Genomic DNA, 18,357 nt, shown 5'->3' with positions numbered 1-18,357 from the left:
GTGAATATCGCATAACTATCTGCTTTTCTGTCAGTTGCCCAATAGTAATTTGTTTATCCATCGTATGCTATTTTTTATGAGAGATGCCATTAGGAAAAGCTATGGCCCCCAGATCTATTCACAACATATTGATAAAACATTCATTACCTCTCTGCCATTTATTTGTTTTAATTTTATCTTACTATCTACAATTATCTACGCACCTCACTTGCTTGCAAATAATAAGACAAGAGGATTGCCAACCCTCTTGTCCGCGTTGGGTGCAAGTTGTTTGTTCTTTTGTGTGCAGCCACTGAAGACGGTTGTGGTTGATATTCCTATTAGTTCGATAAGCCTTGATTTCATAACTGAGGGAAAGACTTACCCACTTTGTGATGCGATAACTCGTTCCTCTTCGGGAAAAACCCAACGCAGATCACGAGTATCACTTTCTCACTGTTATAATTCCTAGGGGCATTTTGGTGGTTGAGGTCATGTTGTTTTTCTTAACATAATTACTTAGGGAAGATTTGCAGCCTAACCAACAATTTTGTTTTACATTTGAAGAAATATTTTATTTGACTTTATTTAAATTTTAATTTGACTTTGATTTTTATCAAGTGATAATTTGGCTTAGTTAAACATGATGACATAGCACCTTTAGTGTGAGCTCACTGTAGCATGACTCTGGGGTGTTACATTTTTCCTCGGTCAGGTCCATCTGAAAAGTCTATGCAAATATCCCAAAATTGGTGTGAGCAACCAAATGCGCCATATAGCTTTCTACCTCGGACTACATCAATTTTGAATGAGGCTAACCTAAACCCGATGATGGAAGCAAGGTAGTGATTGTCTCAATTCATGTAAAAATGTATTAAGAACCAATACAGTTTCTTTGGTTTTCTAAAACATTTGGTTTTGTTTGATGTCTTATACTTTATTGTGTTTGATCATACGCTTTGATTGTTGACGTTATTGTTTCCTATCCTTGAGCTATGTGTATGATGATCATTCACTTATTGTTTGGTGTTATGTGCATTACTATTCATTCATATCATTTATGTGCACCACCAAGTTGTATGTGACATGGAAGAGTGACCCATGATCTTAATCGATTGTGCATTTGCATTCAAACGCAAATTTAAAATAATGCAAAAATTTAGGAGGAGCTCTTGCTTATCACATACTTCTCAAAGCGAAGATGCTAAAGCAAAGATGTTATTCATTGATTATATCTTATGTCGAAGCATTGATCTATATGGTTTCATCAATTACCAAAAAGGAGGATATTGAAAGCGTAATTTCTTCCTAAGGTGGTTTTGGTAATTAATCACAACATATGTGTCATTGATCTAATGATTCCATCTAGTATATTTCATGAAAAGTTCAATGATGCATTCGCTAAGGATTGTAAGGAGAACCCCTACATGCAAGGAGCATCTATTGGGAACAAGCTTTAAGACTCTACATTTTATATTTTCTGGAAAAAACACATTTGAGTCCATAGGAAAGCCAATACTATTAAAAGGGGATGAGGTGACTATGTTGATCTCGCTGCTCAAGTGCTTAGAGATAGCCACGAAAAATACTCATGAAATTTTCCCACAAATATTTTTTCATAATCCACAAAGTCCAAAATTCGGTGCCACCAAATTTTTTCCATTCGACCCTACCGAGTTTTACCTCACACAGATCCCATGCCAAACCCTAGCATCTCGCTGACCCCAACTGTCATTTCGGTGCAACCGAAATTGGTGCCCCGGGCTCAGGTAACCAACTTCTCAAAATTGGAATTTCTAAGTTTTGAGAATCGGTCTCACCGAGTTGTGGAAAATGACTAGGCCAGCAAAAATCGGTACCACCGAGATTCATATATCGATCTCACCAAAAATACAAAAGTTGCCACATTTTACACTAGTCGGTACCACCGAGTTTCACTTCGGTTTCACCGAGTTGAGCAATAATGTTGTAACGGTTGGATTTTTTGAGATGACTATATATAACCCTCCACCACCTCTCACTCATAAAGGAAGCATTCAGAACGACCCAACAATTTTCATATCCATTTTTCTGAGAGCGCGCCACCTACTCATGTGTTGAGATCAAGATATATTCTAATCCTACCATTGCAATCTTGATTTCTAGCCTCCCAAGTTGATTTCCACCCAATCAATCTTTTCTATCCAAGCCAAATCTGTGAGAGAGTGATTGAGTGTTGAGGACAATCTTTTGAAGCACAAGACCAAGGAGTTCATCATACTACCACATCTATTACCTTTTGGAGAGTGATGTCTCCTGGATTGGTTGGGTGTCGCTTGGGAGCCTCCTACTTCGTGTTGTGGAGTTGAACCAAGAAGTTTGTAAGGGTAAGGAGATCGCCTACTTCGTGGAGATCTACCCCGAGTGAGGCTAGTCCTTTATGAACATAAGTCGTGATGGAATAGACAAGGTTGCTTCTCCATGGACCCTTCGTGGGTTGAGCCCTTCGTGAACTCACGCAGCCGTTATCCTCCGTGGGAGGAAGTCTCCATCAACGTAGGCGTACGATAGCACCACCTATCGGAAGCACACCAAAAAATACCGTGTTAATCTTTGTGTTTGATCTTCCTATCCCTACCCTCTATTTATATGTGCATGTCTTTACTTTTCGCTGCTATACTCTTAGACTTGCATGTGTAGCGTGTGTTTGCCTTGGTACAATTTGGTCAAGTAGCATAGTACATACTTTGAGTTGGAGCATCTTGGCGGTGGAGGTCATGTTTCGTCGGTGTCAGCATTGTTATTCTTTGAGCGGGTGGTGAAGATAGGACAAACCCGTTTTTTTATGTTCTTCCAATGACAAGTGGACCCCACAGGCAACACATGATGATAACATTATCAAACAACGCCGTTATATGAGATATGTTAAACGATGCCACATCAGCCTAACAAACGAAGCCCATGTGTCATAAATGTGCTCAATCGAGCCAAATTGATCGATCAATGGTTTTTGCAAATCAATTACACAAGACGTGATATTTTTTGCAACAAAAGTGTAGCATAGTATTTTCTGCTCACCTAACCTTTAAAATGTTAGTTTTCTGCAATTTACTCATAGTATTTTCGGCGAAAAAGGATTTTCCCCCGCTTTATATTATATAAAGCCTCGACCAAAGCATACGAGACACCAAAATGTTCAACGCACCCAAGCAAACGCCAACTGACACACAACCATGGCCAAAGTACAAATGAAAATACAAAGTCTTGCTGGGGGAATAGCACAATAATCCCCAAGACAGAAATAAGGACAACTAGGCTAATCCGGGTCTGACTGAGGACGAAGCAGCGGAGTTGAGATGGACAACTTTGGTATTTGCATACCATGACTTTGGTTTGCTTGCTCCTGTGGGTGTCTCTATTATCATTTGCATTTGTTCAGACACCTACGGACCGGAAAATGCAACTTACTGTTTGGCACAAAAAGACGTATACAAAACTACACAGTTTTTTCTGAAACACATAAAGGTTTTGTGGGATATTAAGGACCTGTTCGGATCCACTCCACTCCACAACTCCGCTCCGGGAGCGGGAGGAGCGCGTCGAACGCTGTAACTCCACGGAGTCAAAAGAGTGGAGCGGAGCCAATCCGAGTCAGATTTGGTGGAGTCGCTAAGGTCGACTCCCCGCGACTCCCTCCCCAAAACATACATGTGCGATCCCCTTCATCCTCCCCAAAACAACTTGCAACATGGAACCCTAGCTCCCTGCCGCCGCTACCCCTGCTGTCAGATCCTCGCCATCTCCTCGTCTGGTCGTCCCCCTCCTCGCCATCTCCTCGTCCCCCTCCTCAAGCGGCTGCGACCTCGCCATCTCCTCGTCGCCCACCTTCTCAAGGCGGCTGCGACCTTGGCCTCCGGCGGCTGAGATCAACAGGGCCTCGTCCTCGTCTCCGGCAGCTTGGATTCATCGTCACCAAGGTCTGCATCCAGGCCCACGACACATCCAGCAAGGTGAGATCCATATCTCCTCACTGCACCCTTGTTCCTCTATCTGTTCTTGATTCATATCCCTGATTAGTTGTATATGTTCTTCATTCCAGAAAGGATTGGTGTGTTCTTGATTCCAGAAAATATTAGTTGTAGATGGAACCTTGCTGACAAACGCTGCAGCAGCAGCAGCGTTTTAGGCCCGGCAGATTCGGCAGCGTTTTAGGACCTCGCTGACAAACAATAAATTTTAGATGGTATTCCATCGTTGGTACCAGTTTGGTCTGTGTAGTTTGATGTGTGTGCATGAATTGGAATCAGGCAATCACCGTTGCTGTTAACTTGGCTGCATCTCTGTTACTACGAACCTTAGTGTGTAATTTTCTTAAAGAATGTCTGCCTGTTTAGGTCTGTGTAGTGTGAAGAAACGTTATCTGGATTTAAATGGATCTGAAGAAACGTTTCTGCATCTCTGTTACTACGATCCTTACTCTGATTCAGGTCTGTGTAGTGTGAAGAAACGTTATCTGAATTTAAATGTGTTTCTTCAGACAGTCATACTGATACGTGTTTTGTCTGAATTGGTCTGAGTGTTGTTTCATCGGTTGGTGCGATATTATCTTTAGTGTGCAGAGTTAGTCCCAAATGAAATCTTACAGTACTATTTATTATTTGTTCGTACTAGAGTAGCTTTGCTGATTCTTTTTCGCCATGGTCTTTGCTAGCATGTAACTAGGAGCCTCGTTGATGATTTTTCATCAATACGTGTTCACTTGTAAGGCTTGCAATTAATATGTAATTTTCTTGAAGAATGCCTGCCGATGGGAGTGATGACAATACTACGATCTTGACCGAGCTCTTTGTCCAACAAGTGCGTGCTGGCAACAGGCCAGACAAGCACCTGACTCCAAATGCTTATGAGGAAGTTGCAAATGATTTCAAAGTCAGAACAGGTCTGGAGTACACCAGGCTCCAACTGAAAAACAAGTGGGATAAGTTGAAGGCTGATTACAGCAACTTCAGAAAACTCAAGTTGAAGGAGACTGGTGGTGGGTGGGACTATGAGAGAAACACTGTCAAACAAGATGCTGAATGGTGGAAGAAAGCAAAAAATAGTGAGTCATGACTTTTCCTATTTGTTCTTACCATATAAGCAATTGTTCGCGGAGTAGTGATGCTAATCAATCTTTGTTTTGTTTTATTTCAGGACATCCCTGGTTGTGGCAAGTTTCAAAAGCGTGGACTTCGAAATGAGAATAACTTATCTATCATGTTTGGTGATATCACGAGTGATGGTACAGATCATTGGAATCCCGCTTCAGGCACCATTCCCCAATCTAGTAGTGCAACTTCAGTTTTCAATGTGGACAACATACACGATGTTGATCTGGAGGAGACACAAACATGTGAGTCGCATGCTGATGGAAAAGGGAAGGGACTTGGCAGGGTTGTGGATGGCAATAACAAGAAGCAGAAGACCTCACTTGTTATACAAGAACAGATAACCAGGGTTGGAGATATCGCAGAGAGGACCCAATCTAGATTTGAGTCATACATGATGAAAGAAGAAAGTTCATCGGTTACTTCTGTGATGGATCTAGTTGTTGAGTGTGGTGCAATAGTAGGCAGTGATGAATATTTCATTGCTAGTGAACTATTTGTGAAGAGAGAGCAGAGAGAGATGTTCCTGCACATGACTGAAAGTGTTGCTCGTTTTGATTGGTTGCGTAGGAAATACAACACCAAGTATGGGCATTAGATGCTAGTAATGTCGTTTCTACCTATTGGGATGTAATACTAATTTAAAGTTTGAACTTCATTATGTACTCTATGGTTTGCCTGTAAGACTATTTTGGTTTGAACTTCATTAGTCTTTTCTTCCCTTGTTTTAGATGTGTGCCTTCATTTACCTTGTTTCAGCCGTGTCTTCAATCTTGGTAATCTTACTTGTGTTGCTTCTATCTTGGTAATCTTGGTAATCTTGTGTTACATTCTTACTTATCTTCTTGTTGTGACTAATCTGGTTGATAATTGAGTACTAATTGTTGTTACTTGTGTATGTTCAGATGCCATCGGATAGTGACAATGATAGTGATAGTTATGAAGAAAGGAAGAAGAGGGTATGCCACCATGTTCAATCAATGTCCAACATATATGTCGGTGCATCAATACTTGCAGGGAAGTATTGTGACAACTATTTGATCAAGGTAGACCCAAGGAATTCTATTCTCAGTGGGTTCGGATGGCTACAGGAGACAGTGGCAACACCTGGAGAAACATATACAATGTTGAGGATGAACGCTCGCCTTTTCTTTCAATTGCATGACTTGTTGGTCAAAAGGTATGGCTTCAAATCAACCTGTTTCATGAGCAGTTATGAGGCACTTGCAATGTTTTTGTGGACTTTAGGGGGTTGTGAGTCTAATAGGAGAACACAAAACCGTTTCAAGCACTCGGGAGATACAGTCCATCGTAAGTTTCATGAGGTTTTGCTCTGTGTGATCAAGATGGCAGCAGATTACCTCAAACCTAAGGACCCAAACTTTAGTAGTGTGCACCCAAGGATTCAAAAGGATAGAAGGGCTTATCCACATCTTAAGGATTGCATCGGTGCACTAGATGGTACTCATGTCAGAGCTTCTATTCCTGCTGGCGACCAAGTTAGATACATTGGAAGGTCGGGATCAACAACTCAAAATGTTCTCGCAATATGTGATTTTGACATGCATTTCATGTACGCATCAGTTGGCCAACCTGGTTCTATGCATGATACCAGTGTCTTGTATCATGCTATTGAAGCTGACAAAGATACCTTTCCTCGTCCTCCAAAAGGTTAGTAGTTCCTATAATAGTTTTGTTTATTCAAATTCTTTATAAAAAAATCATAGGCCTTACATGCAATCTGCCTGTTGTTTGTAGGTAAGTACTATCTCGTGGACGCGGGCTATCCTAATAGACCTGGATATCTGGCACCTTACAAGCGAGAGAGGTACCATGTGCCCGATTTTCAACGAGGTGTGGCACCAAGAACACCTACGGAGAAATTTAACAAGATACACTCATCCAAGCATAATGTGATTGAGAGAGGGTTTGGTGTGTGGAAAATGAAGTGGCAGATTTTACTAAAGATGCCCAATTATTCGGTTGAAACTCAGAAGATGATAGTGGCTGCAACTATGACCCTTCACAATTATGTTCGATATCATGGTAAGGGTGATCTTCACTTTCTTCAAGTCGACATAGATCCCAACTATGTCCCAACTATCCCTTCAAGGTATCAACGGTACGCCATCCCTTCAAATGCATCAGACGCGTCAACCTCAGAGGCTAGCGATAAAGACATGGACATGTTTCGTAATAAACTAGCAACTGATATTGCTCTTGGTTGGTGACTTTCGCTTCTGCTATAAATGTGAGTACACACTAGTTTCTAACCCATGTATGTGTTTATATTTGTTAGAGTCCTACAGTTTTTTTTGAAATATTAGCCACAATATTACTTGTCATTTATTTCCTTGTGGCAAGATGCATCAGTCTAGAATCTGAAAGATGTTGTTAGCTAGTTCATTGATTACCTGATTCTACTTCTTTCACATATTTCATCTGTTTTTGTACCTACTAATAAATTTGCAATTTTGTAGGTGCAATTTTTTTGAAGCAGAGTATATATGTTTTTGGTTCAGTTCAAGCCATCACCAGTTGCCACAATAAAAAAGAAGCAAGCGAAACAGCTCGAAGCGCTAGCTTCGCCGCGCCTGCGGTTTTGCTGATGCTGTTGTGTATAAAGATTTTCATGTGTTGAAAATTGTTTATCTAGGAGCTTCACTAGGACAAGATTGGTGTCAACAGAATTCATGTGTTTACGTGGCTTTTGTTCGTGTTTGTCATCTGAAAATCCCTTCTGTTTATATTGCTAAAATCCTGTAATTCCAGGAAATTCATGTTAAAGTGCTCCTGTGCGATAAATTTCATTACGTGTGAAATTTTGCACAAAGAAATCATGTGTGAAATTTCTGCTTCATTTGAGTAAACTCGGCATTATATGTAATTTTGTGCATCCTTGGCACAAGCAAACTCATGCTTGCATTGATAAGTGTCAAATCAGATTGATGTGTGATGGGGAGCCAGCAATCCAGAACATGGAGTGGAGTTTGTTGCCGAACAGGTTGCCAGCTCCCGATTTATCATGAGGAGCAGCTATCTAGGAGCGGGGAGTGGAGCTGAGAATTTGATGGAGTGGAGTGCATCCGAACAAGCACTAAGTGATCCAAACCTCGATTTCTTTGACTACAAATAATTGTATTTTGTAGGGGATCTACCACTCAACGACGAAAGTGATGTCCCTCGGGGAAGAATTTTCAGAAAATCGCACTTCAGCCGATTGTAGCAATGTTGTCCTCTTTGGCGTGGCCTTTTGGGCCTCCTTGTCTTGGCTTTATGCATAAACTCTCTTTTCCCTCTAATATATTGCACGGATGGAGCTCCTGCCTTTCCTGGAGGAAAAGAAGACAGTATCCTACCTCTGTCGGTGTTCATTGGCTTCCCTGGTTGGGAGTGTGAGTCAACTCATTGTCTCCTTAACTTAGGATGAATGATAATAGAACCATTTCATGACAAATAAAATTAGGAGTTGCCCTACTCAATTGGAAAAATATATAAGAAAAAACCATGTGAATATGGTGCCAAAATGACATGATATGCATCCTAGTTAGTCAATAAATAAACCGCAAACATTGTCAGCACAGATTTGGAATTTTCACTGTGCACTTGAGTAACTTACCACGACACACTGTGCAACTAGATCTTGCATTCCCCTCTGCTTGATGGCCTTCAAACTCTAGGTCATGGTCAGCGAATAACAAATCTTCTTTTGATCACAAGGTACCAACTATTTTTTTAGGGAACCTTGTCACGGGGAAGAGTGATCCTGCAATTTCGTAAAGAATAGACCAATTTATAAGAAAAACTAAGCCAAAAATCACACAAGATGTAATTTATTAAGAGATATTCACACAAAGTCGCCCGACAAAAAGAAGAAAAAGAAACAAGAACAACAATGCCGACACCGACGAAACATGACCTTCACCGCCAAGATGCCCCCAATTCAAAGAGAAGCATGTGGGTTCTTCGGTGATGCCTTCAAGAAAAAAACGACATCTGTGGACACTGTCGCCGCCAACATCGACTCTTGTCGGAGGCTTAAGCATTTGCCTATAGCCACCCAAAACCTCCTCCCCCTTCCCAAACCTTGAGAAAATGTCGCCCATGCTATCAGACACCACGACAAGCCTAAGAACTGGCCAACTCCATTCTAGTGGAGAGGAGGTGCCATTTAGCAACTGCTTCGAAAAAGGAGGGCACCATCGTGCCATTGTCGCAAGCATCCATCAAGCCTATTGAAACACAAGGCTTTTGTCGAGTGTCCTACTACGCCCCTCTACCTGCTCGAACCTCGGGGAAGGGGTCCAGCCATTGCCCGCGACGCACCTGCAATAGCAGACCATGGCCTCCCACCACGCTGCACACATCGCCCTTCGAGGAGCCGAACGGTTCACTAGTTGGCACCGCAGGATCCATTGACCACCAGAGACAGTCAAGACAAGTAAGTCCCGTTGTCGCCAATTACGTCCGGGCTTCACCTGGTGGATTGACGACGAGAGAAGAGGTGAGATGTAGATGGGCGGGGAGGAAGGGCAAAACCGTCGCCACACATGACGTCTAGGGAAGGGGGGGCGACTAGGGGTAGTTGGAATGCATGGTATGAAATCACAAATTCACAAACCCCCAAAACACAATCACATAACGCAAGCACGCCCCTCCCACTTTCTGAGGGCATCTCCAACAGTTTGTTGGTTAGCTTGTTGGTAAAATATGCCATGTCATCAGCCAACACCTTAACATACAATTACTCCAATGGGTTATATCTAGTTTGCCCAATAAGATGTGAGGTAATAAATAAGGTGCTCTCTCATTCTACATTGGAGCTTGTGCAAGGGTGTTGGTTAATTTACATACAACCTTGTTCTCTTTCCTCATTTATTGCAATGACACATCATCAAAAATCATATGTGTCAAAATTACCAACAACTATCTTACAACCATTGAAGATGCCCTTACAACCATTGAAGATGCCCTGAATCCCCTCACTTTCACCTGTTCCTCCCACAGCCAGCTCCAACCATTTCCTCCCACACGAACACGAGCGAGACGAGAGTCATGGCTAGGGTTTTCCTCACCGCCGTCGTCGCCGCCGGCCGCGCCGTCGCCCGCGCGGCCTCTCGGGCGGGCAAAGGGCCTCTCCTCATGGGCGGCATCATCATCACTGCCTACGTGTACCGCGAGCACCTCCGCCGCCTCGCGCACCGCCTCTTCGCTTCTCGTCCCGGGTCAGATCGGGCTTCGAGGCGAGTCCCTTCCCCTTCGATTTCCTTCCTTCTGGTTCGGTTTCGTTGCGTAGCTTCCGCTGACACGGATCTACAGGATCAAGGCGGCCCGCGCGGACAACAAAGGGGCGCGGAAGGTCCTGCAGGCGGCGCACCGCTTCTACACAAAGAGGATCGGGTCGGCCCCCCGCTGAATATCAGGTTCGATTTGTTTCCCGATTGCGCGTCTCGGGTTGGTGCGGCTTGGAGTCTAACGTGGTCAATTGATTGAGTGGGTACGGATCGACGGATGTGAGGTGATTTGTACGCGCGTGTGGTTTAGATTCGAGCCAGCAATGTTTTAGGACTTTTGCCAAATTCGGCTTGTAGTCAAACCAATAAGGAATGAATTCTGGTCGGCCCGCCCACTGCAATAGACAACCGCTTACCAACCTTCTTGTATCTCAATCTCGCACCTTTTTTTAACCCAAAATGCTTTCCACTGTTGCAAAAGATTTTGTGAAATGGGGGTAGTCAAGTATGCAATTCAAACGACCTGTACATTAGATTTTAGATTTTCGTGATTTGGTCGTACGGTGTATAAAGTCTTGACAAGAGATGATGTATCGCCGTGCATCTCTGCTTCCTTTCACTTGAAACTGCAGGATTTTGTGTCAGGCAGCATGCTGGTGTTCTGTGTACAGTGTTCTGCTGTTCTCATTGAGGATGGGACATGTCTTGCTGTAAGCTGTTCTGGTGGAGTGCAAAACCTGCCCTCCATGTACAACTTAATTTGTTACCTTTTCTTGAGCACAGGCTCTACAATTGTTTTATACAATATACATAAATAATACACCTTATATTCAGGAACAGAGGGAGTATGAATAAATGTTTTCACAATTTTCTCAAGCTTGGGTATGGATTTTTGGTGAAGTTTCAGTTATGGGCTATATTTGATCATGAGATCAGATTTGCATTCTTGTTTGTCATGACAGCAGCATACAGTTTTGAGATCTGGAATGTACAATAGTGACACGAAGTAGGATATTGGATGTTCACTAGGTGGCTGGCGGTGGCTGAGTATATGGTGGTGATAGATTGCAATAGTGAATTATGCCATCATCTATTGCTGTCTTGTTTGAGATGGTATGTAGTCAAATCCTGCTTTTGAGCTAGGGTGTAATCAGATGCAGCGTAATTGGGTAGCGGGGCTCATTTGGTTTGTGTGTGCTGGGCGTGACGCTCCTGGCCTGGAGCCTCCCTCAATCTGCAATATCTTCTATGTTTCTTTTCTATGGGCTATATTTGATCATGAGATCAGATTTTGCATTCTTGTTTGTCGTGACAGCAGCATACAGTTTTGAGATCTGGAATGTATAATAGTGACATGAAGTAGGATATTAGATGTGGCTGAGTATATGGTGGTGATAAATTGCAATAGTGAATTATGTCATCATCTATTACTGTCTTGTTTGAGATGGTATGTAGTCAAATCCTGCTTTTGAGCTAGGGTGTAATCAGATGCAGCGTAATTGGGTAGCGGGGCTCATTTGGTTTGTGTGTGCTGGGCGTGACGCTCCTGGCCTGGAGCCTCCCTCAATCTGCAATATCTTATATGTTTCTTTTCTATGGGCTATATTTGATCATGAGATCAGATTTTGCATTCTTGTTTGTCGTGACAGCAGCATACAGTTTTGAGATCTGGAATGTATAATAGTGACATGAAGTAGGATATTAGATGTGGCTGAGTATATGGTGGTGATAAATTGCAATAGTGAATTATGTCATCATCTATTACTGTCTTGTTTGAGATGGTATGTAGTCAAATCCTGCTTTTGAGCTAGGGTGTAATCAGATGCAGCGTAATTGGGTAGCTGGGCTCATTTGGTTTGTGTGTGCTGGGCGTGACGCTCCTGGCCTGGAGCCTCCCTCAATCAGCAATATCTTCTATGTTTCTTTTCCTAGACTAGCAAATGCATCATGAATAAAGCGTGTGGCATCAAGCTTCCTATCACCATTTGCTTCGCTAACCTTGCTGCTGTAATTCAACCCTGCCAGAAGAACAACCGGTCACAGCTCCTGTCATGCTCAAACTACTACTGTGATTGGTCATGTTCATGGAGTAGTACTAAGTATGTATATGGTGTCATATTTCACTCGTGTCTTAGACATCGACCTGTGAGCTGTTCCTCTAATATCTATGGCGGGGTTATTAATGTTTGCCTCGCTGGTGTTTATTTGTATGGCAGCTGACTTTGATTAAATTCTTTGGTCCATATCCAAACCCCATCGAAATCAATACAATAGTAAATGTTTGAACAACTGTAAAGGCTGCACATGCAAATGAGATCAAATCCGGACCGTTGGTCGGTGTGCCTGTAAATACATTATATCTGAAAGGTTTAGTTGGGTAACCTCTAAGATCAGGTTAAGTTGCCATTACATCTAAAAAATGAGCATATAAATACAACACATCTGAAAATATGAAATCAGTCTCAGAGACAAAAACAACTTTAATAATTAACTAACATGTGAATTTCTGTTGGCCTCTCGGTGAAATCTGAACCACTAGCATGCATCGTTGTAATCAGTTTAAGGGTTTCTTCCTTTCATTTGATGTATCTTGTTGGTCTCTCTGTGAAATCTGAACCACTAACATGTAACTTTTCCTTATAAATTTTTGCAGGCCTACTGGAATACGGACATGGACATAGTGGACAGAGGGGTGGTTTACAAATGGAGATGAAATTTTGGCTAAGGAACTTATGGGTTTAATCGAATTCCTGCTATCATGTTATGATCGCTGAATCTAAGACTTGTGCCATCATCTATTGCTGTTGAACCAGTGGACCAATGTGGTGATACAGCGAATGTTGCGATGAGAAATTTTGCAATAGTCATCTGTTCCTGTCAAAACTGCTTGTTTGAGATGGCTCAAATCCTGCTGGTAGTGTTTGGGTGTCATCTGTTTCTGGTTGACCTTTTTTGAGCTAGGTGTTATTTGGTCCGCTTGTGCTTGGTGTGACAGCTCCTGACCGTGTTTGGTTCGCGACCTGGACCATCCAGTGGTAGCTTGGCCAGGACCTGTCACAGCAAGTGAGGCGTGGAAGCTGTGCTAGGTCCTAATTCGGCTTAGGATAAGAGTAGGGTAGCTAGCAGTACGGCAAGTGAGGTGCATTTCCACATTGCCGCAGTCTATGCTGGTGGTGGCCATGGCCGTGGAGGCGGTCGTAGCTGCAACCAGGTGGTGCGTGTCATCATGTGGTAACGAGTTTAACTATCATATACTAGTATCATGCATATGATACTAGTGTATATGACATTATTTAAATAATGCATATTATCATAAGTTAGTATCTAGGTTGTTTTATTAATTGTCATGCATGACACAAATTAGTACTTAATATGATACGGTATCATAATATGTTACCACATCCTCTCTTTCTTTATTTAATGATGTGTCACATCATCAAATAAGCCTAATTGGCATGCATGATACTGTTTATGATACTTTCATTACGACCAACCTAATCTAGGTGTTCTATGAATGTAACTTGCAGTGTGACTAATATTCCACTCCTAGTTAATGATGAAATCGATTCTTCTTAATGTGTTACTAACTCGCATAGGTATACAAAGCGGCTATTGTGGTGCATTGTCAAGTGGAAAAAAGTGAAATGACAATTTTAAGAGTAGCATAAATTAAACGATCAAAATGTAATTTCCATAGTAAAAAAGAAGACTGGGTATGAAATGGAAAGCAAACGAAAAAGATAGCTCCATGGATCATATCATCTCTGCGCTCGCCATATAGCACGATATTTAGAGTTGAACACTTTCAAATGCATGTCTAGGTGAAACCGTGAGAGCAGATCTCGACAGAGTTGGGGTCACTTCACTAGATCTCGACAGAGTTGGGGTCACTTCACTAGATCTCGACAGAGTTGGGGTCACTTCACTTCTATGACTAAAAGGAACACAAATAATCGAACTACCAAATGACCAGGTGTGATTGTAGCATGCGTACCTTTTTTCTTTACTTCTCCATGAAAAAACGGGCTAATCGGCAAAAGTTATCATCTTTATATATCCATCACAAATATCCGGTTACCGACACGCTGATGAGGAGCTTTACCGCTTCACAATAGCTCAACATGCCAACAAGTGGAAGGGAAGCTACCCTCCATCCTTTATTTACCTTCAAAGGGACAAAAATTGAGGACAAAGAGCAAGAACGGACCCAGATGAACTGGAATTCTACTAATCGGTTTCGCTTAATCGCTAGTTGCACACGTTCCTAATTTGAGAAGAATGCCATGACAGCATAGTGGACCAACCTTTGAAAGTTAAGGAGGTGGAGGAAAGACGAAAAGAAAACATGACAAGGTACACATAATACATTCTTGGGTTAATAAGGTTAACTCGTCGAAGAAGATAAAATGCACACAACGCTTATTGGTTGAGGTCATATGAACTCGTTGTGGCCACGCCAATGATTTCATTCATACCTACAAACCCACTACATATACATTAATAAACAGAGTAAATTCCAACTCCCTAGTGTCTGGGATGAAAGAAATTGCCCGGCCGTCTTAGATAATTGATCATATTGTATCCGGTTTGACATTCTTTTTTTCGCACACACATAAAGCTTACGTACCTTTTCATTGACGTGGAAAGAAGTTCATCAGTTTACATGGTGTAACTCAGTTTTCCAATTTGTACACACCTGCACGGTCCTTACAAATGTTGCCCGCATGCATGTCAGATCTGGTTCGTGATTAGGTGCCACGGTGCAAATGTATCTTGTTTGGAGATTCCTACGTGACCTGTGACCTGGAGCGACACAGCTTTGTTTACCCGAACAAACTAGCAACCGAGCCACCAACGAGCGGCCCTGATTTCTCAGGCAATTGCCATGCCGCTCTAATCCACATGGGAAGCGTCAGTAAGAATACTATTAGCGGTGCATACGCATTGGTGCTGCAAGCAGACCACGCCGGCTACCGATGCTACAAGCGATGATGCAAGATGCTGCGACCCAGTTTTGAAAAGAAAAAAAATGCTGCGACCCAGAGTTGCCAGTGCTGCAAGTATACCTGGGAATTTGTTGTGCTGGGCCGGGCCGAAAAAAGCCCGATGCTAAAAACTCAGGCCCGAGTCTAGCCTGGTCTGATCGTCGGGCCTAATAAATCGGGCCCAAACCCAAAAATGCTCAACACAGCCCGATTGCGGCTAAAATCATGTTTTCGTGAGCCCGGCCCGACCGTCGGGCACAATTTCAGACCCGAGCCCAGTCCGATGGAACAATTAGTTCCGGTCCGGCGCAGGATTTTCGGGTTGGGCCGTCGGGCCCGGCTTTTCATGGCCAGGTCGTGCTGCAAATGAACCATGTCGTCGACCGATGCTGCGATGACGACAATGCACACTGCAAGGGCCAGGCACCACTACCGCAGGGCGGGCACGGAGATGCCACCGATTGTGCAACAGAGAAACACGGTGATGCAAGAGGGATGTGTTGATCCTAAGCTTCTAGAGCATGACAAGTGCCGCTGCGAGATGATGGTTGGTGATGCTGCAAGGGACGGCATCGCTGTGAGCCAAGCTGGCAGAGGTGCGCAGATGTTGCGAGCGGGAGAAGCAGTCATGCGGGTGTGTTGAGAGAGGACGACACAGAGCAGGAGGTGCGGGCGAGGAAGACACATTGGTGCCGGACATTACCGATCAGCCGACCGATGCCTAGCGTTTCCCCCTAAAAAAACCTGATGTCTTTGTCTCGAAAAACAACAGATCATATTATAACTATTTGTGTACACAACATGAACCCGGGTACGAATTTACATCAAAGGCTTTATCGTCCCAGGAAAGAGTATGACTGTATTGTGCGCATCCTCGTTTTGAACAAAAACATGTTTCTCTTCTAAAAAACACATGTTTCTGAAACAGCTCACAAATACAATGTGTATTTATCATTGCACCAAAACTAATACTCCTATCCAAATTATAATTGTAGTGTTGACAGCGAAAATGAGCGGGATGAATAACACACACAAAAAAAAGGAACTATTCACAGCTAGAATTGCTTTTATTAGCCTTTATTTATCTGGTTAAATACGGGATTAAACTTTCATCAAATTACAGGTTCATGTTGTATCGGAAGTCAACAAATTCTATCCGATTTTCTAAAACATGTATTGGTGCACACCAAAGTCTGGTGGCTTGAATCGCGGCGGACAAACATGTAGCGATATAACGAATAAACACCATAGCGCCAGATTAAAATCAAACAAACTAGCATGTCAAATCTACAATCGGACAAGAATACAGCCACGGATCCATGAACAAGCTAGCCGAGTTTATGCGTGAGCGTGACTATGAAATAGGGCGTGAGCGTGACTATGAAATAGGGAGTAGCCTGTTCATGAGAAACAGAGAGGAAGGAAAATCTCCAAGAATCACCATATAAAAGAGAGGCAGAAACAACGAACCTTTCATGGAGTAACAAAAGGGCACGACGAATGATCCTCGAGCAACTGCTGCGCCGCCGCCGGGGCGGAGAGCGGGATCTGCAGGGTTGGGAGACGAATTAGGAGAAGAAAAACGTCGGGGATTAGCACGTCGTGGCTCCTGCCCAAGGGAAGATTACATGGTATCACGGCGTGGTCGATCGTGGCTCCAGAAATCGTCACGGCCTGCTGGATGGAGTGATGCAGAAATAGTCTAGGGTTCCTTCGTTCGTTCGTGAGATCCGCATCGGGCCTGGATGGAGCGAGGCAGGAGATAAGGGATGGGGGGGAAGAGAAAGGAGACATCGGGCCTGACGCGGCTCCGGCGGAAAGCCAAGGCTGCAGATGGGTCCGGCTCCGTCGCGGGCCCGCGTTGTCGGTGGGTATGTGGGTAGGTGCGTTGGTTGGTGACGGGGCTTGGTTCGTTCCAACCAAGGAGGGATCTGAGATCTGACCCTCGGTACCGGAACGGAAAGCAGCTACGAGAGCCTGACGCAACCGAGTGCTAGTGCTATTTGTGGAGGGATCGGCGGTGGCAGGCAGGCAGGTCCCATCGGCCCGTGGACATTTTCTCGTACCAGCGCCCGCGCGAGAGAGAATTTTGCACGCGTTTCCTTCTTTTCCCACTTTCCTTTTTTTTATTTTGTTTTGAGAACTGGCGGGTGTTTAATTACCACGCAGGGGGGAAAACGTGCCATTACCATGCAAGCAAACCAGGGCATTCTATATTTTGTTTTCTTTACGAAAGACAGCAACGCTGTTTTGATTTCACTGGGAGAAGTGAAGAATCAGGAACAAGTGACGGGAGAGAAAACCGTGTCAAGATAACAACCGCAAGCGCCGAAAACAAGAATGAAGCAAAAAGATGTCCTCTCCACGGAAGCATCGACACCTCGCACATGACGGAGGGTGGCGAGTCCGCATCGGCACGGTAAAGGCACGCGCCACACGGTGCATCCAGTGGCGGTGATGTCTACGCAACTCTGGTGGTGTGGCCGGCCTGTCGGTCCAGCATCTCCACCCGCATCCAAGAGGTCCCTCTAATATCATTTTTTATCGGCGACGCGAAAAGAACGATTCAGTTGCATTTCAAGAGCCTTTTTCCATCAGTTAGGTTTGAAATTGGCTCCAGCGGTATCGTGTCGAACCCAACGTGCTGGGGACATTCGGGACGTCGGGAGAAACGTTTTTGGCACGAAACGGCACGAGACGTGTGTGGGCCAGCCTTGTCATCAACTAGGCGCGTTCGTCTCCTCATCGCCTCATTTCTCGCGTGAATCAATGTGAAGGTTGCGTCGCGGGTCAGCCTTCCATTGATTCTTTACGGACGACGCAGTGAAGGAGCGGCGATGCGTATCCCGGCGACGTGTGTCCCGACGACGCACTTCCCGTCCACTCCCGTCACACGTTCAAACGGCTGCCGTCCCGCGTGCCGCCTGCCCCACATGGCGGAAGGTAGTCGTCGGCGGCGAGAAATGTGGAGAAGGGGTGGGGAATTGCGTGGCTCGGCGGCGGCGGGGGATAGGGTTTCGACCTACAAACGCG

At 44.0% G+C, this 18,357-nt stretch overlaps 1 protein-coding gene and 1 long non-coding RNA gene across 2 annotated transcripts; both read right to left on the bottom strand.

Annotated features, from left to right (window-relative positions):
* Positions 1–11,694: 11,694 nt before the first annotated feature.
* On the bottom strand, positions 11,695–17,118 carry LOC123401390. The gene is made up of 3 exons (XM_045095182.1): positions 16,953–17,118; positions 16,795–16,872; positions 11,695–12,357 (listed from the first exon to the last, which is right to left on the bottom strand). The coding sequence occupies exons 1-3, from the start codon at positions 17,116–17,118 to the stop codon at positions 12,254–12,256; spliced, it is 348 nt and encodes a 115-aa protein (XP_044951117.1). The 3' UTR covers positions 11,695–12,253.
* Positions 12,618–14,419, bottom strand: LOC123447894. The gene is made up of 2 exons (XR_006631560.1): positions 14,334–14,419; positions 12,618–12,682 (listed from the first exon to the last, which is right to left on the bottom strand). It is a non-coding gene; the product is annotated as an uncharacterized LOC123447894 (long non-coding RNA).
* Positions 17,119–18,357: the final 1,239 nt, after the last annotated feature.

This window comes from Hordeum vulgare, chromosome 1H (assembly GCF_904849725.1).
Source record: "Hordeum vulgare subsp. vulgare chromosome 1H, MorexV3_pseudomolecules_assembly, whole genome shotgun sequence".
NCBI lineage: Eukaryota > Viridiplantae > Streptophyta > Magnoliopsida > Poales > Poaceae > Hordeum > Hordeum vulgare.
The sequence above is the reverse complement of the archived record's forward strand: the minus strand, read 5'-3'. Positions and strand labels throughout refer to the sequence as shown.